Consider the following 16,451-nt stretch of genomic DNA (forward strand, 5'->3'; position numbering starts at 1 on the left):
CAAACTCTGAAGTTTCTTCTACTCTTAATGGGTCCCAGTGAAGCATACTGGGAAAGGGTCCCCAGGGTCTGGTTAGAGCAGGACAGAGTGGATGCAAGGGAAGCATCACTGCAGGCACTGAAGCATCTCCAGGCTGTGGTGAGAGCACAGAACTGAGCCAGTGCTGACAGGTCAGGACAAGCAGCTCAAGGTGGCTCTGCTGCTGAGGAAACCTGGAGGGGTTTCACTGATCCAAAGGACCAAGCCCTGACACCCAGACCCTGGCAAGGCAGATCCTGTCCCTCACCTGTGTCTCTGGGCTCCTTAGGGGGCAGTGGGGAGTAAGGATGAGCAGTGCCCAGGGTAGGACCTTGTCAGGTTTTGCTGTGGTTTGCTTCCAAAGAGACAACTCCTGCTGAAAAGGAATGAAATGTACCTTTAAATATAGTTTTTATCAGATGCTTTGTGCAATAAAAACCTCTCCAATTAGCTGCAGAAACCTTGGCAATAATTAGTGGTTCAGCAGTATTTAATGAGCCCCATGGAGTATTTGGGGCTGATTACATCATCCTTAGGTACTGCCAGGAGACTCTGCCAAGGTACTGCCAAGAAGCCTCTCAAGAAGTCCAAGTCAGAAGAAAACTCCAAAGTACCTTGAAGCACTGATTGGCCTCACTGAGGCTTGTTACTGACAAAGGCTCCCCAGGGACTCGTTAGAGCAGCTTGTTAGAAGCCAGGATTGCAGGGAGACAAAGGCAAAGTGCAGGGCAGAAAAACTTGCCTTTGGTCTAGGCAGCAGAAAGGCCAAACCCTGACCATAGCCCTTGGAATAGAAGAACCTCAAAGCCTCAAAGCCAAGTTTCTCCTCACAGGCCTTGGTAGCAGAGGCAACTGCCAGAGCCAAGGGGACAAAATCTTTGGTCCTGTTGGGCCACTCAGCCTTGCCAGAGCCCTTGGCCATCCCTACTGCAGCCTCTCCTACACTGTCCCATGCCTGCAGCTCTTTCCCTTCAGGCTGCTGACACCAATCTTGCTTTGCCACCCAGCTCTCCCCCTGTCATTTCCATCCCTTCCCTGAGCTGTCTCACCTCTCCCTGCCATTTCCTGACACGTCTGGATGGCCTCATGCATAGCAGCTCTGCCCTTTGAGGGATATTTCTTTGGCCTCATCTCCACTCTGAACCTTTCAAGCCGCACTATGTGAAGCTTTTGGTCTCTCCCCATTCCCCAGCAGATCTCCATCCTCTCTGAAACCACCCTTCAGCCATGTGCACGCTGCTATGGCAGTGCCCTGAGCCTCCATTCAGCAGGCTGAAGCAACCCTGGTCCCTCATCCTCTCCACTGAGATGTCCATCCTCATCCTGGCAGATCTCCTCTGTAGTCTCTGAAGTTCCTCCCTTCTCTGTCAGACTGCAGAACCCCACACCTGGACACCAAGCATACAGATGTGGCCACTACAGTGAGGAGTCTGGGGGAGGACTACTCCAGTGTCTGGGTGGCCACACTCCTCCTGCCACAGCCCAGCTGCAGTTGGCCTTCTTCCCTGTGTGTGGGGTTTGCTCGACCCCAGTGCATTTGGAATGGTTCCTCCCAGGTGCTGTGGTGCCTTTCTGACTGGGGATAGGACATGCCAGAACCTCCATTTCCAAAGAACAGTCAGATAGTTTGTACTGTGATGGGGCCCAGTCTGTCAGGGAGTGGGTAAGAGGATATGGTTTGTACGGGAAGGAGTCCTAGAGGAGTGGTTAGAGGGCTTCAGGTGGTGTAGCCTTTCCTGGGAGTGGGCACAATCTGTACTGGGAAAGAGTCCTGTTACAGTTTTATAATTGGCTGCATCAGGGGAAGTTTAGGCCAGAGGTGAGGAGAAAGTTCATCCCAGAAAGAGGAATTGGCCGCTGGAATGTGCTGCCCAGGGACGTGGTGCAGTCACCATCCCTAGAAGTGCTCAAAATAAGATTGGATGTGTCACTTGGAGCCATGGTTTAGGTGTCAGGGGGTGTTGGGTAGAAGGTAGGACTTGATGATCTCTGAGGTCTTTTCCAACCTGGCTGATTCTCTCTTTCTGTGATTAGAAGCTGAAGGGAAAAGTTTGAACACAGCTGGTGACCAAACCAATGTCTGGTGACAAACTCAAGAGATTCCAAAACATGTAGTGTAAGATGAGGAGAACATCTCCTACCCAGCTGATGGAATGAGAAACTCAAGAGTCTCCCAAAAGCAACAGAAAGAAGGGAAAAGAACCTCAGGAAAGTCTTGCTCAGTATTGCTCTATGAACTGCAGACAGGCCTTAGGCCTGGTCCTTGAAATGGGAGCTTAGGAGAATACAGAGGCTTAGGGCCTGCTCTTGAAGGTGACATTTGCCCCAGCTCTTCCAAGAGAGGTCCTTGCTGTCCCCTGTTCTGCTCCCTCAAGCAGACCAGCACTCACACATGCCCTGCACTATAACAGCCATGCAAACAAAGGGGAACAAGCTCAGGGTTATTGCTCCAACCAACTTCTTGAGACTGAAGTCCAAGGCAGGAATCCACAACCATAGCCAGGCCCAGAGCTCTGAGAAGCCCCAGGTGGTGTCTGCCTTTTGCACTTCATGCAGAATCTGCTTGGTTCCTATATCTCACTGATCACAGAATGGGCTTGCCTGGAAGGGACCTCCAAAGGTTGTCTTGTCCAACCTTCCCAGGGACAGCCTCAACTAGATCAGGTTGCCCAGAGCCCTGTCAAGCCTCACTTTCAATATCTCCAGGGATAGGCACCCCAATCCCCTCCCTGGGCAACCTGTTCCAGTGTTCCACCACCCTCATGGTGCAGAACTTGTGCTGGCTCCTCCTTCCTGCACAATCCTGCTTTGTTCCCATCTCTCACCCTTGTCTATGGATGTCCTTCCTCTCTGATCCATGGCAACACAACTTCTGTTCAGTGCTGTGCCCATTCCTCCTTCTGAGGCAAAGACCATGCCTGGAGCCATTCCCTCCTGAGCAGCTATTTCTGCAACTTGTTTCACTCCTCCCTGGGAAGCTGATCCTGCACCTGCAGTCCTATTGCAGAGGACTGGGAGAGCAGAGATCTTCACCATGGCCTTTTCTGCTTCACTTTCTCCTGAGCAAGGCAGAAAGCATCAGGCCAAGCTGTGCCAAGCAGAGGCCCTTTCCTTTGCAGCATTGTTTCATTTGTGCCATTTCACATCTCCTTGGACCCAACATTCTCACTGATCAGCCACAGTTGTATTTGGGAGCACTGCCCCAGGGGGACAGATTCCTGACCAGCTGAAGAGTAATCTTTCCCTGCCATTACTGCCACATCTCCAAGACTTTTCCTTTCCTCCTCGTGCTGCCCACCCTGTGTGTTTGTTCCTTATTATGGGATGGCGACAGCCTGGATGGATGCACACCCTGAGTGTTTTTCCCACAGAGGTTCCTTGACTTCAGGCAGTCAATGTTTGCTAATCAGTTAGGTTGCATCTCTGGACACATTTGGAATCTCTCTTCTTTGGATCAGGAGCTGCCAGAAGGAGCTGCTGAGTTGGCGTGGCAGCTGTGTCAGAGAAGCAGCCTGTGCCAGGATCAGCTGCCCCTTGTAGTGAATGGTGCTTATGACAAGGATGGTGCCCCAAATATTACCAGAACATACTTCTGTGTGTGACTCAAACCCCCTTTGTCCCCCCTCCCTTCTGGAGTTGGGGGAGGACACTTTGGCAGCACTGAGTCCAGGTCAACAATCTGCCTGGGCATGTTCTCACCCCTGTGGCAAACAAGGCCCAGGCTACATGTTTGTTTGCCCTGTTTACGGCATGTGCTTATGCTCATTTGGCAAAGTATCAGTAGATTGGTTAATTATTGTGTTAGCAGTGGGTGCTGACTGGAGCAGTATTCTTTGGGGCAAATGGTAAATAGGAGTTGTTTGGTAAACAAGTGCCCCCCACGCTGGTGTCCGTGCCTATGCCTGCGTGCGTCTCTGTGCCGCTACGGTCCGCCTCGCCCAGGACTTGAAGCAGCTCCAGAAGGCCTCGCTGCACATTGCCACTGTTGCCCGGCTGGGGGCAGTGCCGTGGAGCGTGGGGTCAACTGCCGCATGAGCCATCGCCACGGGAGGAAACCATGGCAGCCCCTGTGCACCACCGGTCCTGAAGCGCTACAGCCCCCAGAGCGGGGAACCTTTGACAGGTGCTGCGCTTCGTGGAGCCAGCGGCAAAAGCCTCTGAAGCTTCCCCTGGGAGGCTCCAGGACCTTTGTGCTCTGGGAGAAGCAGCAACCCCGCGGCACAGCCACGCGGTCGGCGCCGTTCTCTAGTTCCTCATGAGGGCACAGCCGTGCCGCGCTGTCAGGACTCTAAACACATCACCAAGGAAAGATTTCATGAGGTTCTCAGCTCGTGAGGAAGCCAAACCTTTGCTTTATAGAATTTGGGTTCAGGTAGTGCTGAAACTGTCCTGGGTTGAGGGTTTGCCGGTCACCGACCAACCCCTCCCCCACTGCTTTTCCAATCAGTTTCAACTCTAAATTCTAGAACTCATTTGGTTCCTCTGAAGTGCCCAGGCACAAACGTTCTGCAGAGGTGGTTCCACCAACCCAATACTGCTGCCTGTGAATAGAAACTAAATCCCCTGCTGCATAGTTTGTATATCAATAGACTACCAATATATCTATTCATTGATATCCTTGCTGCTCATTCCTGAGGGCATATCTACAACACTCCTGTAGGGAAAAAGAAGCCTACAAGGAAAGCAGCTGATCCTGCAAAGGACCAGGAGGGATCAGGGTCCCCATGGGAACAAGAGAAAGAACCAGGGCTGCTGGCTTGGTTCTTATCTCTGACTTTGGAAGATGGCCAAGGACAAACAGTGGATGAAACAAGCAGCAGGCCCCAGCAAGGCAAAGGAAATCTCTGCTCCTCTGTCCAGGCCTGTGTTTCAGCTGTGAAGGAACTGTCCCAGGAGTTCCATCAGCTCCAGAAGAAGTTTTTATTCCCCACCTGTACAGTCCTGTGTTTCAGCCATAAGGAGCAGCTGCTCCCCTGTCCAAGGGAGAGAATCTGGGAGGCACACAGCACAGCACACACTGTGCTTTACCTGTGTGACCATGGGGAGGATGTGAGGAAGTGGAAGGGAAAACCCTATCCAGTCCTGGCTGCAGGAGTCTGTGACTTACAAGGGAATTGTCCCCCCAGAGATGCTGCCTCAGTTTCCAGTGGGAAATGGCCTAAGAAGAGCAGGGAAGCTGAAACTGCTTCTGGTCCTCCTGAAGGGACTCCCAAAGCATCTTCATGAGATGCAAGGGACCCCAGGCAGCATTAGAGGGGCTCTGCCTCCAACCAGATGGAAGGGAGAGACAAATTGGTTTTTTGGACTGTACAGAACCAATGGCCTGGCAAGTTGAAGCCATGAGAGGATAAAGCTTTAGTAGATACAGGTGCCCAGAGTGCTCTGACACCATCAAACCATGAGGGGTGGAACCCATCTGTGTTTCTGGTGTGAACAGGAGGATCCCCACACCTGGATGTGTTGGAAGCTGAGTACTGGGATGCAAGCCACAGTTTGCTTTCACTTGGAGGCATGGAAGGAGTCACTGGACTCGATTGCCCCAGAGCTGGAAACACAGCCCCAGCATTTGCAGCATTTGGACTGGGCATGGACTGATCCAGACTGTGCTGGAACAGAGTGGAGCTGCAGAGCACCTGCAGTGAGCAGCCCTCTGGGTACTGCAAAGTGACCTCCTGTGGAGTGAGAATGGACAGTGCCTGAGGTGTGCTGCTGATTGCTGCTGGGCATGGTGCAGATGGCACAGAATGAGGGCTTGGGAATATCAAAGGTTAAGCTGGAAATTTGCTGCCATTAATCCACACCATCCTGCCTCATGCCACCTTCACAGGGAAAGTGCTGGCTGGAGCAAAGTACTACAGGTCTTGAAGTTCAGATGGCAACATGAGAGGCTTCCTGTTCTGTTTGCTGCTGTTGGGTTCTGGCTATCAGGTGCTGGCTCTTTGCTGAGGGGGAGGGCTGCAGGGGTTTAACTCCTGGCTGCTGCTGCTGACTGCTGTGCTTCTTTCTGCAAACAGCCTCAGGTCAGTGTGCATTATGGGATCTCATTTGGATTCAACTCTTTTGATCTTATCTCAAGTCCTTATCCCAGCCCAGAGGGTTTTTTGGTTCCTCTGTGTGCTATTTTTTGCTTCCTTCTGTTTTGGAGGGGAACAGGCAGCTTAACCTCTTCTCAGCTCTTCAACCTGTTCCAGCACCAGAGTGGAAAGCCAACAGAAGCTTTCTGAGTTCTTCCAAAGATCTCCATCAGCTTCCCCCTACACCCTCCAAAGATCCCAAAAGTCAGTTCCAGGACCATCCTAATTCCAAACACCTAAGATCACCTGAAAGCCCCTGCAGAATGCCTCTGAGATGCCCCTCAAGACTCCTCTGAGAAACTCATTTCCCCTTCCTGAACTGGGCACACAGCTCCGCCCCATCCCTTGGGAGCAAATGCAACCAAAATTTGAGCATTGAGGCAGGGATATCTGAAATAAAAGCAAACAGACAGGATTTGGGTAACTTTTGGGTTTTATTGAGACAATTGGTCAATGCACAGAAGATTTCTTACCCCAGGGAGACACAAAGCATTGGGGAAGAACCAGACAGACCCTGGGGAAGAACCAGACAGACCGTGGCAAAGCCCTGCCCAGCTCTACTGGGAGCTCCAGCTGTGCCGACTCAGCACTGTAATTGTTCTCACTAGCAATAATTGGTGTTCAGAAGGGCAAGAGGTGTTGGTTGCTGCTGGTGTCCCCAGTCCCTGAGAAGTGCAAAGGAAAAAGGGATGATTTTGGTGCTGGAAAGACCCTCTCAGAGCGGGTCACGATTACCCAACAGATTCTGGGTGAATTTATGCCTCCCCTCCAATGCAGGCTGCTGTCTGGTGTGGGTGCAGCGGTGCTTGCTGAGGGATCGCTTCTCGCTGAAGCTCTTGACACAGTTAGCACAGGTGAAAGGTTTCTCACCAGTGTGGGTGCGGTGGTGGCGAATGAGAGTGCTCCTATGCCTGAAGGCCTGGCCGCACGCAGCACAGCTGAACGACTTCTCGCCAGTGTGCACACCACGGTGCTCCGTGAGAGCTCGCTTGTTGGTGAAGGTCTTGCCGCAGTCAGTACAGCTGTACGGCTTCTCACCATTATGGATGAGTTGGTGCCGGATGTATCGATTACTCGTGGTGAAACACTTGCCACACTCAGCACAGGGGAACAGATGCTCTCCAGTGTGGATGCGGCGATGGATGGTGAGAGTGGAGTTGCGTTTGAAGTTCTTGCCGCAGTCCCTGCAGGTAAAGGCCTTCTCACTGGTGTGGGTGAGGTGGTGTTGCCTAAGATGAGAGAGCTGCCTGAAGCGCTTGCCACAGCTGTCACAAGAGAAGGGCTTCTCTCCAGTGTGAGTGAGGCAGTGCTGGGTGAGTTGGCCGCGCAGGGTAAAGCGCTGACCGCAGTCAACACAGGTGAACGGTTTCTCTCCAGTGTGGGTGCGGCGGTGCTGGGTGAGATTGCCGCGCTGGGTGAAGCGCTGACCGCAGTCGACACAGATGAACGGTTTCTCTCCAGTGTGGGTGAGGCAGTGCCGGGCGAGATGGCCGCGCCGGGTGAAGCTCCGGCCGCAGTCAGCACAGGTGAACGGTTTCTGTCCAGTGTGGGTGCGGCGGTGCTGGAGGAGATGAGAGTTCCAGCGGAACCTCTTGCCACAGTCACCACAGACGAAGGGCCGGGAGCCAGGTTGTGGGCAGAGGTGCTTCACTAGCTCTGACCTACCTGGGAAGCTCTGCCCACACTCAGAGCACTGATTCAGATCTTTGGGTGATACTGAGGGACCTGCTCTGGCTTCATCCTCCTCCATACATTCCTCCCCCTCATCCTGCTCACCTTCATCATCATTATCCTCCTCTTCATAGTTGTCATTCTCAGTATCATCCTCCATCTTCTCCTCTTTTTCCTCCTCATCCTCCTCTACCTTGGCACTGCACATTGGCTTCTCCAACTTGATCTCTGGGTGCTGCTTCTTGCCTGGGTCCTTCTGTGAGGCCATATTGTGGGAAGGAGGGGTCACAGCTCTGCAATAGGGAAGATGGAAGCACCTGAGCCCAGGACCTCAAACCCTCAGATCCTGACTGGGTCATGACACTCCCTGACTCCCAACACCCAGCTGGAGAAGAGAATGCAGAGGGGACCTCAAACCTTCAGTTTCTGCCACAGTATGGGCACAGACCTCCAATACCTGTGCTGAGACCCCAGGTTCCTGTGTTCAGTGCCCTGAGGTACCCTGGGGCTTACAAGTGGTCTTGTCCCACTCTCCTCGAGCCTGGTGGCATTGGCAGGGTGGTTCCTGGCCCAGCCCTGTCCTTTGGTCTCCCCTTGCTCAGACAATGGAGGCAGCAGCACTGAACAAGGAACACCAAACCACCTCCAACCTTCTCCCAGCACCCTCCAGATCCCAACCCCCAAACATCATCTCCTGCTCACAACTCACCCCCAGCAGCCTGGAGCATTCCTCAACTCCCACAACACCTGATGTGCCTCAAGCTCCTGGAAAGGTGAAATATGCTGCACAGGAGGAGGTGGAGGAGGTTGGGAGCTGCCCTGGGGGCTGGGGTCCTGCTGTTAACCCACTCTGGGTTTCTTACCTGTTGGGCTGCTCCAAGGGACAGATCTGCAAACTCTGCTCTTCCACAGCACACACGACTCAGCCCCTGCCAGAGAGAAGCAAAGGGCTCAGAGGAGAGCACTGATCTGCAAGGGATGACTCAGCACTGCCCAGGACCAGGCAGCACAGCTCAGCCTTGCTGGGGGCAGCTCCCAAGCCCAGCAGCACAGCCACAGCACACAGCCAGGGCTGATCAAGATGGGAGGCCTCAGCAAGTACAGACTCAGCTCCTTGCCCAGCACACAGCTGCAGGCCAGCACCACAACACAGCTGCCTCCACACAGCCTCTCCCAGGCCTTGCCTAAAGCTTCCTCACACTGCCTGCCCAGGCCTCTGCTGCCTGCAGCTGCATTTGACAGCAGATCATGCTCTGGCCACAGCTCTCCTCCCTGGCCCTGTCCACACCACACCCACTCTGTGCTCAGCTCTGTCCTTAACACACCTCTCTGCTGCCCACTCCCCAAGAGAAGATCACAGCAGCCCTCAGGACACACACAAAGGGAGCTTCATGCTTTCTGGAGGTGCATCAAAGGGGGAAGGGACTTGGGCAGCTTCTTGCTAAACCTCTTCAGTCCTCACTGGGATGCTGGAGGAGTCTCTGGCTCCTGCCCAAGCCTCACACCTCCAGCACCCTTCACACACCTGCAGCCCAAAGAGACTCAGTGGAAAGGGTTTGGCTTCCTTCTCTCCCTGACCATGTCTCTCACCTTGCTCTTTGCAGTTCCCTGGAGCTGCCACTCCACAGCCCCAAGAGAAAATGAGGTTGGATGGGAGGGCACAGTGCCCATGGGCTGCTGTTCATCTCCCAGCTGACACAGGCAGAGCTGCAGCACAATTCACTCCTTTCACCTCCTCAAATGCTGCCAGATTCTGCCATTCCCTGCACACACATTTGCCACCTGGGCCCTGCATCCTCTCCTCTTTTTGGGGGGATGAGGCCTAATTCCTGCCTGGCCACTCCCAGGCCCTTCCCTCAGTCCCAGCACATCCATGGCCCTGCTGCCTTGGCTGTCCCATGGCCCTGGGTCCCCCACTTCCACTGCAACTGCCGCTGGAAGGGTGGAGTGGGAAATGCTGTGGCTGAGGAAGCATCTAAGGAACTGGGCTGGAAGCAGCAGCACAAGAATGGAAGGGGCCTGAGACTAAAGGCTGGGATCAGCTGGAGGGCTGAAACAACAGCACCAAGCCAAGGGGGGGTTACAGATGAGGGCTGGGGAGGGACCCTGCAGACACCTCAGGCAGCAACTGATGAGAGCAAGGGGGACAGAGAGGGAGTGAGACCTCAGGTGACTCCTGCCATGGGGGATGGCTGGGCTGTGTGGCTAGGAGCCCTGAGTGCCTGCTTGGGCTGTGCTGCATGTCAGGAGGGGTCAGGGGACTGTCCTGAGCCAGGCAGGGTTTGGGGCTTTGAACTTCTGGGGTCAGCTGCTGCCAGCACCATTGGAGGTAGGAGCCAGGCAGAGCCACACAGCTGCTGAACTAAGCCCTCCCACCCCCTGCAGCCTTCACCCTCCATCTCTCCATCTAGTGCTCCATCTCCACTCACTTGCTACCTTCTCAGAGTCCCCAGGGTCCTACAACATCAGCAGGGCTGATCTACACAGCCCAAGAGAAATCCCTGGATGAGAGCATGCAGGAGAATCCCTGTGGTGGGTGGAAGGCACTGGGATGTCTTACACCAGAGAGTAGAGACCTCCAGAAGGGACAGCAGAGTCCAGAGGGACACCACAAAGTGTCATCTAGCTTAGTTCATTCCCACAAGGCCTGCACCCACTCTCTACAAAGGAACAGCACAGGATCTCCAACCTCCTTTGCCCTTCCTCTCTGCTCCCAGCAATATCTTCTGGGATCTCTCTCTGCAGAGGAGCTTTGAGGCCTTGGCAATGCTGCCAACTGCAGCCTGGAGCAACCTGGCTCACCTGGGAGCTGCCTACCAGAATCTGTAACTGCATCTCTTGGGGATGGGGGGAGGAGAGGCAGAGAGGCATGGGGGAGGGGGAAGGCATTTGGGGCCTGGGGTTCTGGCCTGCTTTGGTGGAAGGTTTGGCCTGGGAGGTTTGTTGGGTCCCGTGGCCCAGGCACACTATGGATTGTTGTGGATTGGATGCTTTGCACTGTATGATGCAGCTCTGAACAGCACAGCCATGGAAACTGCCCAATTCCATCCAACCCTCTGGCCACAGCTTGGCATCAACTCCTTTCACAAGGCTCAAAGAGAGCCTCTCTGCCTCCTGAAACCTAAGGCAATGCCCTGCAGAACAAGTTGGAGGAGCTCAAGGGGACAAGCTGCAGAGGGGGCCCAGGGCAACCCCCTGAGCTTCAACAAGAGCAAGGGCAGGGTCCTGCCCCTGGCCTGGCACAATCCTCACAATCAGGACAGGCTGGGGGAGGAGGGGATAGGAAGCAGCCCTGCAGAAAACCACTGGGGGGTGCTGCTGGACAAGAAGCTGGACAGGAACAGACAGGGGGAGCCTGCAGCCCACAAAGCCAAGGGCAGCCTGGGCTGCACCAAAAGCAGCAGGGCCAGAGATGGACAGAGGCCATCCTGGCACTTGGCTCTGCTGAGACTCCACCTGCAGCACTGCAGCCAGCTCTGGAGCCTTCGACACAGGAAGGACATGGTCCTGATGGAGAGGGCCCAGAGGAGGGACACAAAAATGATCAGGGGCTTGGAGCAGCTCTGCTACCAGGACAGGCTGAGGGAGCTGGGGGGTGTTCAGCCTGGAGAGGAGAAGACTCTGGGGAGACCTAGGAGTGACCTTCTGGTACCTGAAGGGGACTACAAGAAGGCTGCAGAGGGACTCTTTGAAGCCATTGCCTCTGGTCCTGTCCCTGCAGGCTTTGCAAACTAGAGCAGAGCAGATTATGATTGGAGGTGAGGAACAAGTTCTGCACCAGCAGCCTGCTGGAACACTGCAACAGGTTGCCCAGGGAGGGGCTTGAGGTCCCAGCCCTGCAGATGTTCAAGGTCAGACTGGACAGGGCTCTGGGCAACCTGAGCTAGTGCAGGATGTCCCTGCTGACTGCAGAGGGGCTTGGACTGCAGCACCTTTGCAGCTCCCTCCCAACCCAAACCACTCCAGGATTCTAGGAGTCTAAGTGCAGCCTCCAGGGAGAGCAGGAAAAAGATGAGGCAGAGGAGGACAAGGAAGAGGACAAGGAGGAGGAGAACCAAAATCCCTTCCAAACTCCTCCACAACTCTGCCAAATTCCTGGAAAGCTCTTCCAGCTCTGCAGAGTTCATTCTGAAGAGAGCTGAGGGAGTTGCTAGGCTCAGGGATGTCTTGCACACTCTGCACAAATGCTCCAGAAGCTTTCCAAGTGCCCTCAAAACCAGCAGCACAGCTCTGCTGCCACACAATGCCAGGCTGCAAGGGACCCCAAGGCTCAGCTGCTCCAACCTTGCCAGCTGACACTGGACTGGAAAGGAGCTGGCCCAGCCCCCTGCCAAGCTGAGCCTTCCAACTCTGCCCTGCAGGGCAATCCACCACTGCCCTGGGGAGAGGATTCCAATGGCTGACTGGCAGGGAAAAGCTTTTGCCTCTGCAGGGCACTGTGACACTTCAGCTCAACTCTTGCACCTCAGAGCCATCCCCTAAGCTCAAGAACCAGTTCCCAAGCCCAGAGCCTGACCCCCGAGCTCAAGAAGCAGCCCCCGAGCCCAGAGCCAGACCCTGAGCCCAGCACCAGCCCCTGAGCTCGAGAACCAGCATTGAACATCAGAACCACTTCCCAAGCTCAAGTACCAAGCCCAAAGCTCAGTGCCAGCCCCCAAGCTCACACTCAAATCTAACATGCAGACTCAGCTCCTGGGCTCAGAGTGAGGAACTAAGCTCAGAACCACTTCCCAAGCTCAACAACCAGACCCCAAGCTCAGCACCAGCCCCTCAGCTTGAGAACCAGCAATTAAGGTCAGAAACCCTTCCCAAGTTCAAAGCCAGCTCCCAAGCTCAGCGCCAGCAACTAAGGTCACAACCACTTCCCAAGCTCGAGAACCCATCTCCAAGCTCAGTGGCAGCCCCAGAGATTAAAAACCATCCCCTGAGCCCAGAGCCAGCCCCCAAACCCAAGAAGCAGCCCTGAGCTCAGGGAACAAGCTCCTGAGCTCAGACCCAGACCCCAAGCTCTCGAACCAGCAAGCAAAGTTAGAACTACTTCCCAAGCTCAAGAACCAACCCCCAAGCCCAGAGCCTGACCCCTGAATCCAAAACCAGCAAGTAAGGTCAGAACCAATTTCCTTAGCTCAAGAACCACTTCCCAAGCTCAGAACCAGCCTTCAAGCCCAGCACCAGCCTGCAACCTCAACAGCCAGCAACTAAGGTCAGAACCACTTCCCAGCTCAAGAACCAGCCCCCAAGCTCAAGAGCCAGCAACTAAGGTCAGAACAACTTCTCAAGATCAAGAACCAGCCCACCAGCCCCCAAGCTCACACTCAAATCTAACATGCAGACTCAGCTCCTGGGCTCAGAGCCAGCAACTAAGCTCAGATCCACTTCCTAAGCTTGACAGCCAGCTCCTGAGCTCAGTGCCAGCCCCCAAGCTTGAGAACCAGCACCTAAGGTCAGAACTACTTCCCAAGCTCAGAACTAGCCCCTGAGCTCTAGAGCCAGCCACTAAGGGCAGAAGCACTTCCCAAGCTCAAAAAATCAGCCCCTGAGCCCAGAGCCAGCCCCTGAACTCAAGAACAAGCTCCTGAGCTCAGACCCAGACACTGAGCCCAGAACCACTTCCCGACCTCAGAGCCAACCTTGAGCTCTAGAACCAGCAACTAAGGTCAGAACCATGTCCCAAGCTCAAGAACCAAGCCCCAAGCCCAGAACCACTTCCCAAGCTCAACAACCAGGCCCCAATCTCAGACCTAGTCCCCAAGCCCAGAACCAGCAGCTAGGTCAGAACCTCTTCCCAAGTTCAGAGCCAGCCCCGAGCTCAAAAGCCAGGCCCTGAGGCCCGGAGCCAGACCCTAAGCTCCAGAACCATCAACTAAGATCAGAACCACTTCCCAAGCTCAAGAACCAGCTCCCAAGCTCAGACCCAGCCCCCGAGCCCAAGAGCCTGCCACTAAGGACAGAACCACTTCCCAAGCCCAGAGCCAGCCCCCAAGCTCAAGAGCCAGCAGCTAAGATCAGAACCACTTCCCAAGCTCAAGAACTAGCACCCAAGATCAGACCCAGACCCCAAGCCCAGAACCACTTCCTGAGCCCAGCACCAGTACCCCTAGCTCAAGAACCCAAGCTCACACTCAAATCAAAAGTGCAGACTCAGCTCCCAGGCTCAGAGCCAGCAACTAAGGTCAGAACTCATTCCCAAGGTCAGAGCCTGCCCCCAAGCTCAAAAAGCAGCAGCTGAGCCCAGAACCACTTCCCTAGCCCAGAGCCAGCCCCCAAGCCCAAGAACCAGCAACTAAGGTCAGAACCACTTCTCGAGCTTAACAACCAGACCCCGAGCTCACACTCAAATAAAAAGTGCAGACTCAGCTCCCAGGCTCAGACTCAGCTCCCAAGCTCAGGAATCATCAGCCAACAACACACCCAGCCCCCAAGCTCAGACCCACACCCAAGCTCAAGACCCAGCTCCCAAGCTCAGACCCACACCCAAGCTCAAGACCCAGCTCCCAAGCTCTTGGGGGCACCAGAGCTGCACACAGCACTCCAGCAGCTCCAAAGTTCAGAACAGGTCCTCAAGGTCAGGCCCAGATCAAAAGTGCAGACCCAGATCCCAAGCTCAGATGCAGCTCCCAAGCTAAGAACCAGCAAACAAGCTCACCCCCAGCCCCCAGGCTCAGAGCCAGTTTCACAACTTTGCTTATTTCAAGTTCCCTTCATTGCACTTCTGCTAAGTGTCCAAATTCAAGCAGTCAGAGAATGCTTTGGGCTGGAAGGGACCCCAAAGAGCAGACAGCTCCAACCCCCTGCCATGCCCACAGACACCTTCCACCACACCAGGCTGCTCAAGCCCTCATCCAACCTCACCCTCAGCACCTCCAGGGAGGGGGCAGCCAGCACCTCCCTGGACAACCTGCTCCAGGCTCTCACCACCCCCACTCCAAACTATTGCCTCCCAAGCCCCACTCCAAATCTGCTCTCCTCAACCTTCAATCCACTCCCCCTCAGCCCATCACTCCCAGCCCCTCACAGAAGTCCCTCCCCAGCTCTCCTGCAGCCCCCAGCAGCTACCACAAGGCTGCTCCAACCTCTCCCCACAGCATTCTCCTCTCCAGCCTCAACAGACACAACTCTCACAGCTAACCCCCACAGGGGAGCTGCCACAGCCCTCCCACCACCCCCAGGGCCTCCTCTGCACCCCCTCCAGCAGCTCAACCTCCTGCCACTCTTGGGGGCACCACAGCTGCACACAGCACTCCAGCTGGCAGCACACAATGCTGCCAGCACAAAAACCATTGCAGCAAAAGCCTCAAGCTGTGCTCAGCTGCCAAAACCAAAGGGACCTCAACTTGGCCACAAGAGAAAGGACCAAACTGAGCCAAGACACTGATCCAACACCCAAGGCTGCACAAAACAACCATCAGCAGAAGCTCCTCCTGCCCTGAGCCTTTCTGTGCTCAGGAGGCCTGCAGAGAAACTGAGAATCACTCTGCAACCCCCCAGGGAATCTTTGTGCCTCAAGAGATTGCAGAGCACAGAGGCCTTGGATGCCACCACCCCCAGCACAGCCAAACCGCCCCACAGCTGACACCAGCCCCAGGCGCTCCCAAGCTCAGGCTCAGCACAGCACCCACGCCTGACACCCCCACGGCACCCAGCACACAGCCTGCCCACAGCTCCCCCCCGCGCCTGGCCCTCAGCCCAGCCGCTGCCCTTCAGCACAGCAGCCGCCCGGCACCTGCCAGCTACCACACTGCCCACAGACACACACAGCAGGTGCAGCTCCAGCACCATCCACACACACACGCAGCATAAAGAGCCTCAGCTGGAAGGGCTTTTTGTTGCCTTCTCTCCCTGCCCCTTTCTCTCTGCAGTTCTCCTGGAGCTGCCACCCCACATCCCCAAAGTGAAGATGAGGTTGGATGGGAGGGCACAGTGCCCAGGGGCTGCTGCTCATCTCCCAGCTGCCACATGCAGAGCTGCAGCACAATTCACTCCTTTGGTCCCCTGCAGTGCTGCCAGGTTCTGGCACTTCCTGCACACACAGCTTCCAGCTGGGCACTGGAGCCCTTCCCCTTTGGTGGGGGACAAGGCCTAACTCCTGCCTGACCACCCCCAGGCCCTTCCCTCATTCCCAGCCCATCCCTGGCCCTGGAGTCTTTGCTGTCCTGTGGCCCTGGGAGGGGAAAATAAATGTGGTGACTGAGGAAGCCTCGAAGGGACCTGGGCTGGAAGCAGGAGCACAAGAATGGAAGGGCCCCGAGGCTAAAGGCTGGGATCAGCTGGAGGGCTCAAGCCAAGGGAGAGGCTTACAGAGGAGGGGTGGGGAGGGACCCTGCAGCCCCCTCACACAGCAGCTGATGAAGGGGAGGACAGGGAGGGAGTGAGAGTTCAGGTGACTCCTGCCCTGGGGTGTGGGGTGAGGTTTAAGGAGTGGTCTGAAGAGCATCATCTGCCTCATCACTGACATCAGGAACCAGGACACAGCCAGGGAATAGCCTGAGCACACCCAAAGCATAACCTGGGCACAGCCTGGGCACAGCCAAAGCATAACCTGGGCACAGCCTGGGCGCAGTCAAAGCATAACCTGGGCACTGCCTGGGCACAGCCTGAGTACAGACAGGGCATAGCCTGGGCTCCCCCCTGAGCCTGGCCCACAGCCCAGGCACTGCCCTTTAGCACAGCAGCTGCCAGCAAAAAGGC

General features: G+C 55.4%; 2 protein-coding genes across 2 annotated transcripts in view; both read right to left on the minus strand.

The window, feature by feature from the left end:
• The window catches only part of LOC137456464 (zinc finger protein 850-like), a 262,080-nt gene that overhangs the window by 243,329 nt on the left and 2,300 nt on the right, over nt 1-16,451 (minus strand). The gene's annotated exons all lie outside the window — the stretch shown is intronic.
• Nucleotides 6,808-7,877, minus strand: LOC137456515 (gastrula zinc finger protein XlCGF57.1-like). Its single transcript, XM_068167980.1, has 3 exons — nt 7,869-7,877; nt 7,457-7,653; nt 6,808-7,321 (listed from the first exon to the last, which is right to left on the minus strand). The coding sequence occupies exons 1-3, from the start codon at nt 7,875-7,877 to the stop codon at nt 6,808-6,810; spliced, it is 720 nt and encodes a 239-aa protein (XP_068024081.1).

Source organism: Melanerpes formicivorus, unplaced genomic scaffold (assembly GCF_026170545.1).
Source record: "Melanerpes formicivorus ecotype bairdi unplaced genomic scaffold, bMelFor1.0.p_v2 SCAF_126, whole genome shotgun sequence".
In the NCBI taxonomy this organism is placed as follows: Eukaryota; Metazoa; Chordata; class Aves; order Piciformes; family Picidae; genus Melanerpes; species Melanerpes formicivorus.